The sequence below is a fragment of the Drosophila biarmipes genome, chromosome 2R (assembly GCF_025231255.1).
Source record: "Drosophila biarmipes strain raj3 chromosome 2R, RU_DBia_V1.1, whole genome shotgun sequence".
In the NCBI taxonomy this organism is placed as follows: Eukaryota; Metazoa; Arthropoda; class Insecta; order Diptera; family Drosophilidae; genus Drosophila; species Drosophila biarmipes.
Window position 1 is genome coordinate 20,412,064 of NC_066615.1, and position 15,361 is coordinate 20,427,424.

At 42.0% G+C, this 15,361-nt stretch overlaps 1 protein-coding gene across 12 annotated transcripts in view; it reads right to left on the reverse strand.

Moving 5' to 3' along the window:
• Positions 1 to 218: 218 nt before the first annotated feature.
• The window catches only part of LOC108022572 (protein grainyhead), a 44,644-nt gene continuing 29,501 nt past the window's right edge, over positions 219 to 15,361 (reverse strand). For 8 of the 12 annotated variants that reach the window (XM_017091576.3, XM_017091577.3, XM_017091583.3 and 5 more), the window contains 9 exons: positions 15,046 to 15,208; positions 12,730 to 12,841; positions 12,029 to 12,123; positions 9,045 to 9,101; positions 7,765 to 7,863; positions 3,512 to 3,909; positions 3,204 to 3,399; positions 2,478 to 2,542; positions 219 to 2,227 (listed from right to left, as the gene is read on the reverse strand). In XM_017091576.3, coding sequence (XP_016947065.1) covers positions 2,101 to 2,227; positions 2,478 to 2,542; positions 3,204 to 3,399; positions 3,512 to 3,909; positions 7,765 to 7,863; positions 9,045 to 9,101; positions 12,029 to 12,123; positions 12,730 to 12,841; positions 15,046 to 15,208 — 1,312 coding nt within the window. In that variant the 3' untranslated portion in view covers positions 219 to 2,100. The remainder of the gene's footprint in view (positions 2,228 to 2,477; positions 2,543 to 3,203; positions 3,400 to 3,511; positions 3,910 to 7,764; positions 7,864 to 9,044; positions 9,102 to 12,028; positions 12,124 to 12,729; positions 12,842 to 15,045; positions 15,209 to 15,361) is intronic. The other 4 variants (XM_017091579.3, XM_017091578.3, XM_017091586.3 and 1 more) reach the window with 2 other exon arrangements.

The following is a 15,361-nucleotide window of genomic DNA, read 5'->3' on the forward strand; positions in this document are numbered from 1 at the left end:
AATTTAAAACTCCAAGAAAAATTAAACAAAAATTGTATTTTTAAATAAAACGAATATTACTTTTGAAACATTTTTTTTAAGGACTGAACAGTAAAATATACTAAAATCAATTCATTTGTGTAAGCCAAACAAAAAACTTTAAAACTACGGTTTGTTACCCTCGTGAAAAATAAGAAACGCCTTTAAATGCTATATAATCCCCTTATAAAAAACACTCCTTTTACTTTTTGTTCTTTATTTAAATGTCGTGTATTCATTATAATTATATTGTACAATTGTTTTATTTTGTTTGCTTGTCTCTTTTAATAATTTCTCAAGTTGGACATGCACTTGATGGAGTGTCACTTTTTCTCAGTTGCATTTCACGTTTTTTTTGTGGTTTTTTCGCTTTTCTATTTTTCGCGGAATCGTTTTCCAACAGTAACAAAAAATAAATTATTGGCTTTTAAAATATATGTGTATGTTTTGTGTATACAATATATAGAAAGAGCGTAGAACTTAAGGGTTACGGTAACTAAACGTAAAGAATTATAACATGCCGGCAAGATTTTCGATTCATCATCATCATTTCACATCCTCTCATATCTCTTATCTCCTCTCATTTCATATCATATGTTGTGTATTCTTGAATAGTACTTTTAGAACTAAGGGCTAAAATTAAAAACAAATTGTGATGTACAACACCGGAAATGTCAAGTGGAAAACGTGGATTTTTCCGCCTCACAAAAAGAGTTAAAGAGAGGCGAAAGAAGAAGAAACAGAGCATTGTTGGGGAGAAGTTAGGGGGGACTAAAATTAATAAACAATTAATAATAATATTGAGCATTGAACTCGTACTGTTCAAAATTGTAGCAATCGATGCGGAGTATTCGTAGTTCCAAGCAAATCTCGCGGTGAAGTCTCTGCTTGAATTCAAACAACATTGTACACAAAACATTTCGTTAATTAAATTAAACTGTTAATTATGGCAAACAAAGATTGTAAACGCATTCGAGCTATGCGACATATCCCTACATCCCTACACATATCATATATATCTGTCTCTCTATTCATACGAATGTTGCGATCCTTTGTGGTGCTACCGTTGATTATCGATTCTTGATTCTTGATTAAATTGTCTTAGTTTTGAATCAACTTTCTCGGCTGATTATTGTTCTTTAGATATTTTTTTGTTTTTCAACAAATGCACACAAATTTTTTTAAAGTTCTCTTTTTTTTGCGATTTTGTTTTTGCCTTAGCTTGGACTTAACTACGATTTGTATCAACATGTTTTATTGCAGAGTGTTCTTATCTCTAGGTGTATATCTAGATTTAAGGATAACTACTTCGAGAGCGTTTTTGCCAAATGTTTTGCTTTTTGTTCGTCAAAGTTTTCATCTTTACGTTTTTGTGTACAGAGATCCTAATTATACATAACAGAGGTGGAGGATTGTGTTTCGGGGGAGGGGTAACGAGTTAGTTTTGAAACAGAAATATAGAACAAACGATTTGTGTTTTGTGTGGGTTTTTCGAAAATAATTTTACAATTTATATTCAACAAGTAAAACGCTTAAGCCGAACATACAAAATGATTACAGTACGCCTACGGTCTAAATTTCGTGTAGAGCTAATGGTTCCGTTGGATACACCTAAAAGATAGATTCTGTAACTCTTACTTGCCCTGGACCTAAGGTCTTAGCATAAGCAGGGGAGCGAAACGAGACTTACTTCCTACTGGACAGACCCCTTGCACTCAGCCCACATATATGGTGCGATATGTGAGCATAAGTACACGGCTACGACTACGATTAGGGCTTACAAGTATCTATAGACATAGCGAGAGTGTAGAATTTGATCAAACAATTTTCGATAATCTCATTGTTGCTAAATAACTAAATCGAATTTAAGTGTACGTGTACATATATCATTTTACATTTATGTATTGTGTTAGCTTTTTAACTTCCGGTAGCAATTTGCTCGATTGGTTCTGCGGTCCCACTACAACTATGATATTAGACTTAGGCTCTATGGAAAATGGCTTATTGAAACAACTTGTTGTGTCCGTGTTTTGTGTATTTTGAGTGTGTTTTCCCCCGGGGGAGCTACCCGAACGGCCAGGGCTACTGGTTCGGCAGCTCCGTGAGCGTCACGTCGTACAGGTCGTCCTCGATCTGTTGCACCTCCAGCAGGAAGATGTCCTCGTTGCAGTAGAACGATATCATGTCATCGTCAATTTTCGCAGTAATCCTGTAATGACAATATGCGTTATGAGTTAGTTCTGTGGCGTATCTCAGGTTGGTATTTAGTTTTCCATAGATCAGTACACCCATGCAAAAAGTTAGCACACGAAAGTAGTTAGGTTTGTTTAGATAACGAAGCTATGCCATAATGATGTGAGCTAGGGATGCATCCTGGTGTGTATCTCTTTCTGTGTGGGTGTATATCTGTGTTTTGGTCTAGCTAACGACGTATCTGCTAGGACTTGCTTACTACTTACCCCTTCTTGTTTGTGCGATAAATGTTATTTATGCTGGTTGTTGAGATTTTGTATTTGTTTTCAATCTGCAATTGAGAAACGAGAGAAATATGATGTTTTGTCTGTTTTGTTTGCTGTTTTCTGTTTGCTACCAGAAATATTTCTCTTATAACTCGCTGGTTTTTCTTTGTGTAATTTTGTTCATTTCTGTGGTCAGCCAATCTTTTTTTTGATATTCAGGTTTCAGTGTTGCTTGCTTCTACATATCTTGATATCTTTTGTGCTTTATAGTGTGTGGGATGTGTTTTGGAGAACAGATCTTGGGTCTGCTTGGGTTTTAGCAGGTGATTCAGTGCATATACACGGGTTGATGTATATACACACTTTGGATGAGATTTGATTGTGAGAAATGGTTCGTAATTAGTTCCAACTACAGGTTACAAATTATCGAATTTCTTCGGGTGAGTAACGATTTACATATGTTTAGAGTTTGAGATGTGGCTGATTATTTAGTCGATTGATGCTTTAGTCTTAGTCGATTAACGATTTTAGAGAGATTGAACATTTTGGCGCTTCATTTGTTTGATTGCTTTTGCAGCGGGATCCAATTAGACCAAAATGAACAAAATTACAGAAGAGGTGGTTAAACCATTAGAACGAGTTTGTTTTTAGATTTTCGGGACTGGCTGGGCTTGGGCTTGGTATAGGGATTTTGGTTTGGGGTTGCTGGGTTCTGCCCGGGCTTACCGCATTCAGAAGGCCGATGGTGGTGGGCGGTACCACGTGGAGCGGCGTGTAGACCTCCTCGTTCTCCTGCCGCACATACAACATTACGCGCTCCGAAGTGGGTGGTGTCATCCTGCCGCGCTTCATCGGAGGACCGAAGTCGGTCAGCGGGGTGCTGGTCAGCATGTTCTGGTCCAGGATGTGGTCCTTCTTATCGCTGCATTGGACGGGGTAAAATTGGGAAGAGAACGTTAAATTAGTAATGCTTCTCATAAGAGATGCCCGGGCTGCGCAGGTCTCTGTAACTCAGATGGACGATTTTTACTCACGTCTGCATGTCGGGCGGAAAGTGGTTGTGGAACTTGAGCGTCGGCGTGGCCACCTTCTGGCCATGGAGCAGGAACGGCGAGGCCCCCTTCAGGTCCGGCGAGTCAGTCTCATGGCCGTAGAAGCTCTGCAAGGACGAGTGCGAGTTGGAGTTGGAGTTGCCGTTGCTCAGGGGGTTGAATGTCATGCCGGAGCCAGCGCCAATGCCCGGCTGACCTACCTTCTCCATGTCCTCGGCGGGCGAGAACAGCACCGGCGGCTTGGCGAAGTCCTGCATGCCGTAGAACTCGGACCGATCCGTCACCGGATGGTACAGCTCGTCCAGCTTCTTTCTGCCCGTGGCTGTCATCTTTCGCTTGGCGGCCCGTCGCTCCTCGTCGCGCGTCTTGCGTTCGGCGCCCTATAATTACAGCAGGAGGTATCTTTAGATTGGATCTTAAGGATTACACTGAGAAAATAAAGGGGTAACACGCATAGGGTTGAGGTCAATTAGTTGGGGACTTTAAAATAGTCATAATTTGTATTATAATAATAACCGAGAGTATCCTATGCAGTTTGTATCGACCATGAGTGCCATCCTAAAAAGGTACCTTAAATTTATAACTGATGTTGGTGACATTTTCGTTATACAATTCAGAGATAATGATGAAATATTGATCTTAAAACATTACCAAATCAGTAATACTATAAATTCAAGTACTGCAATGTTAAATCTTTTTATACCAACTTTTTAAAATTAATTGAAAGAGATGTAAATGACAAGTATAGGCCACAGCAATGTGTAAGGATAACTTTAGTGACCACTTTTTAAAGCTTGAGCTTCGTGCAGCGAAGATGCTTCCAGGTGGGTCGCGTTGCGAAAGTCCCGCTCCCTGCCGAATTCCCACTGCGCAGGCGCACAGGTGCACACGGGGCCAGCGTGTAATTAGCAATCAATCAAATGCACGGATGCCACCTTTTTTGATATTTCTTTACTTATTAATTAAATTCGTGTATGGCTGGCAGTGCCATAAGCTGTTGCAGTTGCAAAAATCGCAGCAAAAGCCGAGGGGAAAAACGCGAAAAAAGGAGAAAAATCAAAATAGCGAAAGAGAGAAACGAGTTTCTCGCCTGGGGAGCTGCGATGTCGCACAGAGACAAAGCCGCCACCGCAGTGGATTTCTCAGTTGGAGGCTGCAACTGCCGTTCTGCGTCCGTCCGTTGGCCACTTTTGGCAAAATGGTCTACACCGTTAGGGTCAGAGTCGAAAAAAAGGCATGCGAAAAAACTGGGTAAAAATTATTATAAAATACTTAGAGATGCAGCATAAATATGCATACATAATAAATAATCTGGCGGCGCCCCGAACCATGCAAGAAAAAGAGACTTTGTCTGGGCCAGCAGCTGCCCACCTGCTTGTTGCCTGATTGCACACACACACACTGCGAGGCGCAGAGGTATCTCACGGATACCTACATAATATATAGTCTGTTGGCTACTTTGTCCGCCGGTGATTGCTAGTTTGCGTGTGCAGGCAGATGCAGCATGCATTGCTGTTGCTGTTGCTGTTGCTGCTGCTGCTGCTGTTGCACTTTGCATTTGTAATTAAAAATCAGCAATTGAGCGATGGAAGCTGCTGCTGCAGGAGGGGTTTATTTATAAAAGCCGAGGGGGCAGGGGCTGCTGCTGCACAGGAAGTGATATGTTGCAGCAATCTACTTGCTGCCTCATATTATGCAAGGATGTCTGTCGCGGTGCCCCGCCCACAGAAGACCCCTCCCCCCATTAGGGGACCTGCAGTTCTTGGTTCCTGGCCTTATCACAAAGCATTTTAGCCTAGAGCAACGAATTCGATGTGCCACATGTGTGTGAGTGGTGTGTGTGTGTGGCATGTAAATAACTGTATTTTATTACTTTTATTTTATCTCGGCAAAAATATCGCCAAACTGGCAGTGTGCAACGTGCAACAAGCTAAGGCGACGGCGTCTCGAATCGCCCAATGCGGTCAATGCTCGCCGCAGTCTCTTCTGCCCCATCTCCCCTCCTCGATGTTGCCTCCTTTTCGGAGGCTGTTAATCGACTTCAAAGTATGACGAAGACGGAGGACACCCGACGACCAAGTGGGCTGCCACTCTCTGAAGAGGCGGGCAGGGAATTACCATCACCATTAGCTTTAACGTTAGCTAAATTCTGTAATGGTTCAACATTGATGTTGATGGAGAGAAATTCTCAAATACTCAATTAGCTGAACTAGAGGAAAATGTTGGCTTAATAAACTTGTGCAATAAAAATTATCAACTTGAGGTTATAAAATATGTCGGATTAAATATATATAAAGTTCATATTTATTTTATGGAGAACATTTTTGCAAAGTGACCCAAAAAAGTGAATTAAATGTAAAGAAGAAAAAATCGGAGAGTATAAAAGAAATATCTTAATATTTTTGTTACACCGAAATTCGTTATTTTAGAGTTGAATATTAAGTTTCTTTCAACGAATAAATTAATCAATAGTACAAAAAATTGATTTTTTTCAAGTACGAACATTTAAAATTTCAAATAAGAAAACCATGTGAACTTCCCGAAAACCTATAAAAATACCAATGTTACATAAGTTATTTTGGCCACCAATTTTCTGAAGGGAAAGTATCTCTCTCTCTGCCGAAATTCACAGGTCCAAGATGCCAAATAAAACGGAGGGAAGAAACAAACCAAAATGACAGTTATCCTGCAAAAAGACAAAAGCCTCCCCAAGGTTCCCTTCAGCATTGGACAGACAAGACGCGGCAGAATTTCTCGCAATTTTGTATCTTCTTTTCGGGCCCTGCCCCCGGGGCAAACTTAAAGATTCATAATTGGCGACTGTGGCCCAGAGGTGCCAAACGACGGAACTGCAACTGAAACTGCAATTGCAGTGAAATCAAAAATTTTGAAAAATCCCAAAACATACAGAGAGAAAATAAAGGGGAGACGCAGGGCCACAGTAAAATAACGTGGTGCGCGAAATTTAATTGATACATTTACCGATAAACACACGCTGGCCTGCAAAAAGGGCCGGCCCCAAATGTGAAATATAAGCCCGACGCGATAGCGATATGGCCATGACTACGGATCGCTGGATCGCTGGATCGCTGGATCGGAGGATCGGTGGGATCGGGGATCGCTGGGTCGTGTACAACAGGGCCTTTCCGTACAATAAAAGCCATGTCCGAGAAGGAGGAGGAGGCCCCGGGACGAGGATGTGTAATGATATGAGAAAATTAAATTGGAAATCCACGAAATGATTTATTAATAAACCCCATCAAGCGAAAAAGTGAAGGGTTCGCATAAAGGCGAAGCTGCAGATACGAAACAAGGGCATGGAAAGGATGTGCGGTGTAAATATGTATCTGGATGCATGTGTGTATGTGCTGGCTGGCCATTTACTTTTGGACGCGTTACGCTTTCCACTAAAGGCCAAACTGACTGACGGACAGGCACTGCCGGTGCCCCCAATTCGATAAAAGTTGCAGCCACATCCGAAGGAGAAGCTGCGGCAACAAGTGCCAGGCGCACAGATACACACTGCACTGGGAAGCTAAATAAGATACGTTTTATAGGTTTATAACTTATGAAATATGAAAAAAGGTCGCCAAAAACAAAACTAATCTGGTTTTTAATATGTTTTCCTAAAAAACCTATATTTTTAAAAACTTTTGAGTTTCCAATAGGGAATATAATATTTCTTAGTCCCTAGATTGAAATTATAAGTATCTTTAAGACCTTCCGGTTATAAAATAATTAAAAATTTGTAAAAAGGTCTAAACTGTTTTAGTTTCGAGGTTTACTTAGTTTAAATTATAAAAGTTAAAAATATTTTTAGAGATTTGAATAAAAATATAAAAATAAAAATAAATAAAAAATTGGGGTTTTGTCAAAGGTAAATAAGAATGTTATAAGGCTTGAATAAAATATTAAATGTTTAAAATAAAATATACATTTCTTTGAAATCTGAACAGCTGTTAGAAAAAAAACACTTATCAAGACCAAAATATGTTGTAAAAATGATCTTAGTGTCTGAAGTCCCTCTTTATATATTCCCTTTCTGACCGTGTAGAGTACCAACTCAGCGGCACGTAGCCGCTTTTAGTTAGCCCATCAACCTGTTGCACGTGGCAGAGGGAGCCGAAGCCCCAGTTCGCTCCTGTGTGCGTAATTGCCAGCATAGGGGAGCTCGCTTGGCTGGGGGACTGGGATGGCGAACCTCGGGGGGCGCTGGGCAGAATGAAATCACTTACCTTATCGCAGAAGACCTTTATCTGACAGTAGCCGCGGTGGAAGACCGCCGTATCTCTGGGGTCCTCGAATGTGTCGATTTGTACGTGCAGCGGCAGGCCCTGCAACAAAGAGAATCCGTATTAATATCACAATGCCCGTATCATTCAAATTGCCCGGGGGCAGTTGGGAGTCGCTGCTGCCGCTTGTGCTGCCGCCGGACAGCCATCGCAATCGCAGCAGCAACGTGCAACAACAACTTGCAACAGCTGCAATTAGCCGTTGTCATTTGGGCTGGGAGGGCGTGGCCGGAGCCGAAGGGGCGTGGCTGGAGTGATGTTAAACTGCCAACATCCGTTGGGCGAATGTGTGTGCAACATGTCGTGGCAAGTGCATAATTTGATTTGCCTATTGCCCACACTCGCTGCCACACGGAGAAAAATGCATTTTGTTAAGTTGTAATCCTAATTATATTTTTGATACTACTTAGTCAAGTTATAAATTACTTGTGTTGTAAGTGCTCTAAAGAAAATATGACATAAAATAAGGATAGTTCAGGTAGGTTATTATTAAAAAATAGTTAAAACAGGTAAAATTAAACTCAGGAGCTTACTGATACAATCTTTAAAGTCGCTTAACTCAATACTAAGTTCTTTTGACATTTTTTCGCTGTGCAAGCTCCACTGTACCTGCAGCGCTCTCTTTTAATGAAAAGCAACGAGTTCTGCCTGTGTTTCTGTCAATGAAATATCAGACTTAATGTACGCATTACAACTCTGGCCAGGAGGATGTGCAATCCGCTTTGGCCTGCAGGTGGAGGGGGGGGCTCAGGTGAGCGGAGGCAGGTGGCAGGTGGGAGAAGAAGAAGCAGGAGCAGGGGCATAAGAAATCCCCTGCCTACGTAGCATCAGCCTGACCGTTGTCAAGACGACTGCGACTGCTCTGAATGCTGATCGCTTCGAGAAGGGGGAAAGAGCTCTTCCCCGGGACCTCCTCTTCGATCTGGATCGCCACTCCGCATTGATTCGCCATTAACAAGTTGGCATTAAATTGGTTATTACTTAACCCATCAAAGGCAATGTGGCTGAGTTGAATTTCATTTATAGAAAAGTGCGGACCATTATTTTTCCCTGAGAAGCGTATTTGGGTTAGTGGAGAGGCAACAAAATGTATAAAAATCGGATATTTCGATTTAATGAGATTTTCTCATACACATTTAGGCAAAAATTATTTTCCCAGCTTAATTCCCTTCTTAAATTAAAAACTAAATGTAAAAGTATAATTTACAAAATGACAAACTCACCTTAACTCCCTTTTGACTGCTGAAGTCCGTGCTCAAGCACTGAACCGCAATGTTGATCTGTTTTGGAAAAAAAAGAAAAATATCATAAATAAAAAAGGAAAAGCAGAGAGAAACAGAGCACAGATGTATGCGAGAAATGCCATAAAATATACAAATGTAAACAATTATGAACATAAAAAGAAATTATATCGGATGACAAAAACTGAAATGCGTCTGCTATTAGAAGGCAATTGTTTTCTCTCTATTAAGTCGATGTCCTCCTTATGCCCACGACAGTTTAAAACATTCCAACGCACTCGGAAAGAGCTAAAATGAAGACAAAAACGCTGAAGGAGAGACAATAACAAGGCAATACACAGAGGACCATGGACCATCGCGACCACGGACCATCGCGAGATGATGGCCTGCAAGCGGAGGAAGCGCGGGGCCTTAAAGCCGGGTAACGAGCCAAGTAGAGCCGCGACTTTGTATCGCATCCAATTCATTTTTAGTTCGACTTCGATTCAGTGCAAGGTGTGTGCGCAGGTATCCGTGGCTGCATCTGTATCTGCACCGCCTGCTGCCCCTGTATCTGTGTGCGCCGAGGCATTTTAAGCATGCCAAGTCCGAGTTTGACTCAGAGTCGGAGTTTGAGTTCAGTTCGCCAGCCAGACAGCACAGAAAGGAAAAAAAAAGCAACGAAGAAATAAAAAAATAAAAAGAAAATCCATCAACGCAAAAATACCAAAGGAAACAATCTTAATGGTAAAAGTGCAGCAGTCACAGCCGCCACATCCAACAGCCAACAGGCAACAGCCGAACATCCAAACATCCATACAGCCACATATCCACATATCCAGAGACCCGAGATGTGGACGAGCAGTATTTAATGTGAATAATTAGCGGGCGCGTACCATATAAGCGAAAAGCGAGGGGCGAAACACCTGCGTGTCGGTGCGTACGAAAGTTTTGCCGCTGGGAAAGGCAGCGTCCCACAGATACACACTCGCGCAGCCAGCGCAAAAGATGGAGATACAGATGCAGCTAACGGCACAAAACGAAATCGACATTATGCGAGCCAAGTCGAGCCATGTCCCAGCGAGAAAAGGCGACTCTCTCTCCTCGAAGCCGATGTCGCTGGGATTAACATCTCAGCGCGTAAACAATTTGTAAATAAAAAGCTCTATCAAATGCCATGTGGGCGGGGGGAAATGCACTTATGGCCAGCCAGTTAATATCTGCTGACCAATTTGGCAGCCTGCACACACAGAAGTCACTGAACTTGAATGAAAATCAATTCGGTTTTGGCATTTGTTTTTCACCATATTTTTCACATTTTTTCCTATGCCATTTGAGCCGGGTTAAACGGACACTTGAAGAAACAGTTTCCGCTATTTAATGGGGGTTTTTTGACAATTATATTTTTTCGATATCGCAGACGAAGATTTTCAACTGAATGCTGGGAATATTTTTAAATGGGTTTCTCAGTGATTATCATCATTATTTTTTATGTTAAAAAGTAAAACCTTTTTTATAAATAGTATTCAATATTTAGAGAATTATTTTGGTAAACAGTAAAAAGTATCTGAGTCATAAAAATCCAAGTAATAAAATCCTTCAATCCTTTTATCAATCATAGAGGTGTGTAATCTCTCTGCGAATTTTAAAAGAAAATGTTTGTGTCTTCTTATCTACCTATCTTTCATCTACCTATCTATCGTTACACAATATTCGAAATCATTTTGTTATTCAAATTTATTACGAACAATTTAGATCTCGAAAGGGTCTTGTTTTCTCTCTCTGCTGGTGGGCGGCGCTTGGCACAGGATACAGCCACAGCCGCAGTCGTGGCGTATGCGTAATATGAGGGCTGTCTGGCTCACTGGTCTTACTGCTGGCGCTTGCCGCAATAGAATTGCAAATATTTTCCAGCGATTAAAATGCTTGATAATTGCTAAATTAAAACGCGGTGGGAGCCCGCTCGGTCTGTGGCCAGCAGCACAAGCAAAAGCAGCCGCAGCACAGCAAAAGCCAACAGCCAACTCAGTCCGAGACTTAGTTCCAAGCATTTGCGAGTAAGTGATTAAAACTAAGTGTCATAAATAAATAAATGCATAAATTATTCTTTTGAAAAAGGCAGAAAAAGGCAAAACACAAATGCGCTGCGGGGGGAAGAGGGAGAGGGAGCGAGAGGCAGCGTGCCGGACGACGGTCGTCAGAAAGGGATGGCCACAGTGGAGGCTGAGGCAATGGCGACGCTGGCTGAATAATTTGCGTTTTACTCGCAATTGAAAATAAATCAGAAATTAATTCTTCGCTCGCACACAGATACAACACACACGCACACATATAGAAAGATATGGCGAGGACTTTGCGGGCATATCTTCTATCTCGGTCTGCTTCATAAAAGTGTCGCGCTTAATTTTTTTCGCTTTTTCTCATTTTTAATTGAGGCGGCGCTCGAAGTAAACAAAATGGTTGAGAGGGGAAAACACATAAAAGCACACAGAAGTCGTTGGGCTGTGATGACCTAGAGATACCCTGTAATTGGTTCAGTGTTCTAAGTGTTTTGAAATATCTTTTAGATACAATAGACATTTAGAATCGGGTTGACAAATGCTTAAAAATTGGTTTAAATATGTTAACATTATGGTAAAACAGCTCTAGAAATTTAGATATTAAAGGGGCCCTGTATAGTACCTTAAGCTGGTTTCTCAGCTACCTAACATGAGTTGGTAATATGATACGTATTTCCTAAACAGCACAACCATTTGATATGCAAATTGGTATCCATAATAAACACATTATTATGTCTTACTATCCCAAAAATGAGAGCTGTAACTCTGGGATCCTAAGAGATATAATATGGTATCTTAAGTAAAAATGACGACCAAAGTTAGGATACAATCATCATACAAGCACACCATGACCCCAGTACAGGGTACTCCAAAAATTCCATAACTACGATGGCCGTAGAAATGAGATCTAGAATGAACAGAACTTACCTTGGCGGAGCTTTCCAGCGGATTCCAGTAGACGGCGATGGCATTGTGCGACACTTCCTCGATGCAGCCAACGAGGCCAACCGAGTTCTTTGTATCTGGGGAAGAAGAGCAGTCCGAGGAGATAATCAGAGGGGGTTGCTATCGTATGGTATGGTATGGTTTCGGTACTGGTTGGGGGGAATCGCGGTTAAAAAGACGCAAAAGAAATGCGAAAAGTGGAAGGAGTCGAAAGATGGTTAAAAGAGGCGAGAGCGCGGACATTGGAAAATATGTTTGTATTAACAATTAAGGAAATTTCTGCGTTGCCATCCAGTGACAAGTGCCTAATGAGTTATGTTTGATGGGCCAGGCAGCAGCAGCAGCAACAGCAGCAGCAGTGGCAGTGGCAGATGCTGCATGCCGCATGCCCCGCGTTGCAAGTCGCAAACAGCCACCGAGATTATCTGCAATCAAACAAACGGAGCGCAGTGGCGGCCGCCGCGCGATGCGCGTTTATCAATGTCATAACTCTCCTGGAACGTTGCGGGCCTTTCAATAAAAAGCAACAATTTACTGCTAGAAACACTAGACAATACAAATGGACAGTCGGGCATCCGACGCTGCTGGACTTCTCCTCCGATTCGGGGGCAGGGGACTGGGATTCGGCGTCGGGAATGGGATTGGGAGTGGGTACACTCTGAGGCCAAGTTGGTTTTACGCACCTGCATCCAAGATTCTCTGCTTCACGGAATGCTGACGACTGTGCCAGAATTGCCAGGCCTTGATCTCATCCTCGGGGCTCTTCTCCTCGCGGAACATTAGCATGATCACACTCTGCGTCGGTCGAATAGAGGGGAGCAGAACAGAAAGCAAATATGGTTATTAAATTAAGTGCGAGGCTAAGTTAAGAGGGCACTAAAAATTAACTCATCTCAATTATGGGCTTCTCGAAAAAGGAAGCACTAAAAGCGGAGTTAAGGAAATGGTTATATTGGAAAGGTAGGTCTCGAGGAGATATTTTCGTTAATGTATATAAATATCAGTTTTCAAATAAAAAAAACCTTTTGGTGGGTTTACATTTTAGGAAATGCTTGTATTTAAACGCGAATTCTATGCTATCCTATTTTCACCTCAAAAGTACCTTTTCCCTTTTATTTAATTTCAGATAAATATCTACTCTAATTTAAATTTACATCACAAGCAGCTTATGATAATTCCTGAACTTAACCCTTCATTTTCCCAAAGAAATGTGCAATTTTTGTAGGCATAAAACAGAGTTTAGATCCTATCTCTGTAATTGAAAAAATAAATCTAAAAAATATACAGCCCCGATAAAGTTAGGGCCAGTCTATCATCCTTTGATCTGGAAAGCGATCTGGCTGGGAGTTGATCTCTATCTCCGAGGAAATGCCATGTATTTCGCCGCTGTTTTCCAGACATTGTCCTAATCCGTTTATATAGTACTGTCCCAGGGACGGGGTTCATTGCTCTGACATATATGCGTTGTGACACTCAACTCACAACTCGGCGGATCGCACCCTACGCCTTGAAAGTCAAAAGGATTAGGCCCTGCGAGGACAAAGGGACGAATTCGATTTAGCAGAAAAACGTCCAACACATTTTGTATCTTCTGCCCATCGCGCTGTCATTGTTTTCCCAGCATTTGCATTTTTTCTCTATCATTTATGTGTCTATTTTTTACATTTTGAATAATTAAGGAAGCGCAGAGATAGCGAAAGAGTTCCAAAAAAGGAAACAGTCTCGAAATTGCAAGCAACCCCTGCGAAGATCATCTTTTTCTTAAGGGATGGGGTCCTCCACTGATTACAGCATAAATATTGTTGTGTGTTTTCTTCGGGACTGCGGAAAGTCTTTACATATTCATGGGCTAATCAGCTCGTAAATTATACTCAGTTTTTTCTCCCGATTTTGGGTTTCATTTTTCTTGGATCCGAGTTTTCCCCGTTAGATTGCGTTATGCAAATGCTTCAAAGTGTTGGGAAGTTTTCTTCCATTTCGGTTGGAAACGAAAGAGGGGCGCGCAGCTCTAAACAAATAAACTCGTAAATTAATTTTGACACTTTTTTGTCGAGCCTTGCAAAATATGGCACTTTTATGGTAATCCGAGAGCCAGAGCGGCCTGATCGAGAACTTGAGAAGTGTTAGGGGAAGGTTCGCAAGCTCGTATCCGAAGATCTCTGCTACGTTTCTTCAAGTTTTTGCTGCAAGTTGTGTTTTTTATACACTGTTTCACATGCAAATGAATAGGACTCGGCTTCGGATTCCAATTCGTATTCCTTCAATTTCAATTGTTGTTTACTTAGCCTCCAGTTCCGCTTCCCGTTTCCTCTGGGCATTTCCCCAGCCCATTTACCACTTTCAACAGTAACTTTGATGTCATTCTTCGGCTCTCAACGGTTCCGCTTTCAGTTTTCAGTTTTCAGTTTTCAATTTGCATTTGCATCTCCAGACGTCATTTAAGCTTATCTGATTGATGATGTTGACGGGCATTGTCTGGGCCCTGGCCCAGAGCCCTGTAGCGCCTGCTCCTTGAGCGATCGTCCTGAACAAACATTCGTCGTGAAAGACCAACGACTGGCGGCAATTTGCATTGAACGGAATATTCAAATTCAAATTCATCAGCAGCGATCCCTTGCACACTCGCTTTCTCAGTATCATTTATCACGAGCAGGATATGGGATGGGTGTAATTGAGCAAAGGGGTGGCGATCGCACCTCGGGGTGGGACTGGACTGACTATACCTCGTAGAGGATCCCCTGAGGCGCTGCTCAAGAAGCCGACACAGATTCCCTGACAAATCGCCCTGGTAACGAAGGGTTGGATTGTCCCATTTTCCGTGCTCATGTGTTCATATGTTCGTGTGGTGTTGATGGCATAAACAAAACTCGCCGAAGAATGGAAAACAAGCAGCACGAACTTGATTGACAAAGCTCCCCTTCCCCTTCCCCTTCCCCTTCCCCTGCTCCCTCCCAAAGACTTATCCACTGTGCAAACAGAGATACTGATTTGGATCCTACCTTGACGGTGGTGTTCTTGATGGGCTTTTCCGCATCGTGCACGTACTCCAGCGTGATTCCGTAGAACTGACCCTTGTTGATGTAGGTGATGCGATCGTCCTCGCGCCTCTGCGACGAGCTGATGGGGCTCTCCAGGTGATATCGGAAGCCCACGTTTGTGAAGCTGTTGGGGTGGTATGTGGTACAAGGGTTATAATTGGGGTGAACCAGATAAATTTACAGAGGATATAAAGATGGGACTTGAATCACATCATGAAAGATATTTTTTCGAACTTACTAAAAGTGCAAAATGTGGAACTGAATGTAAAAAAAATAG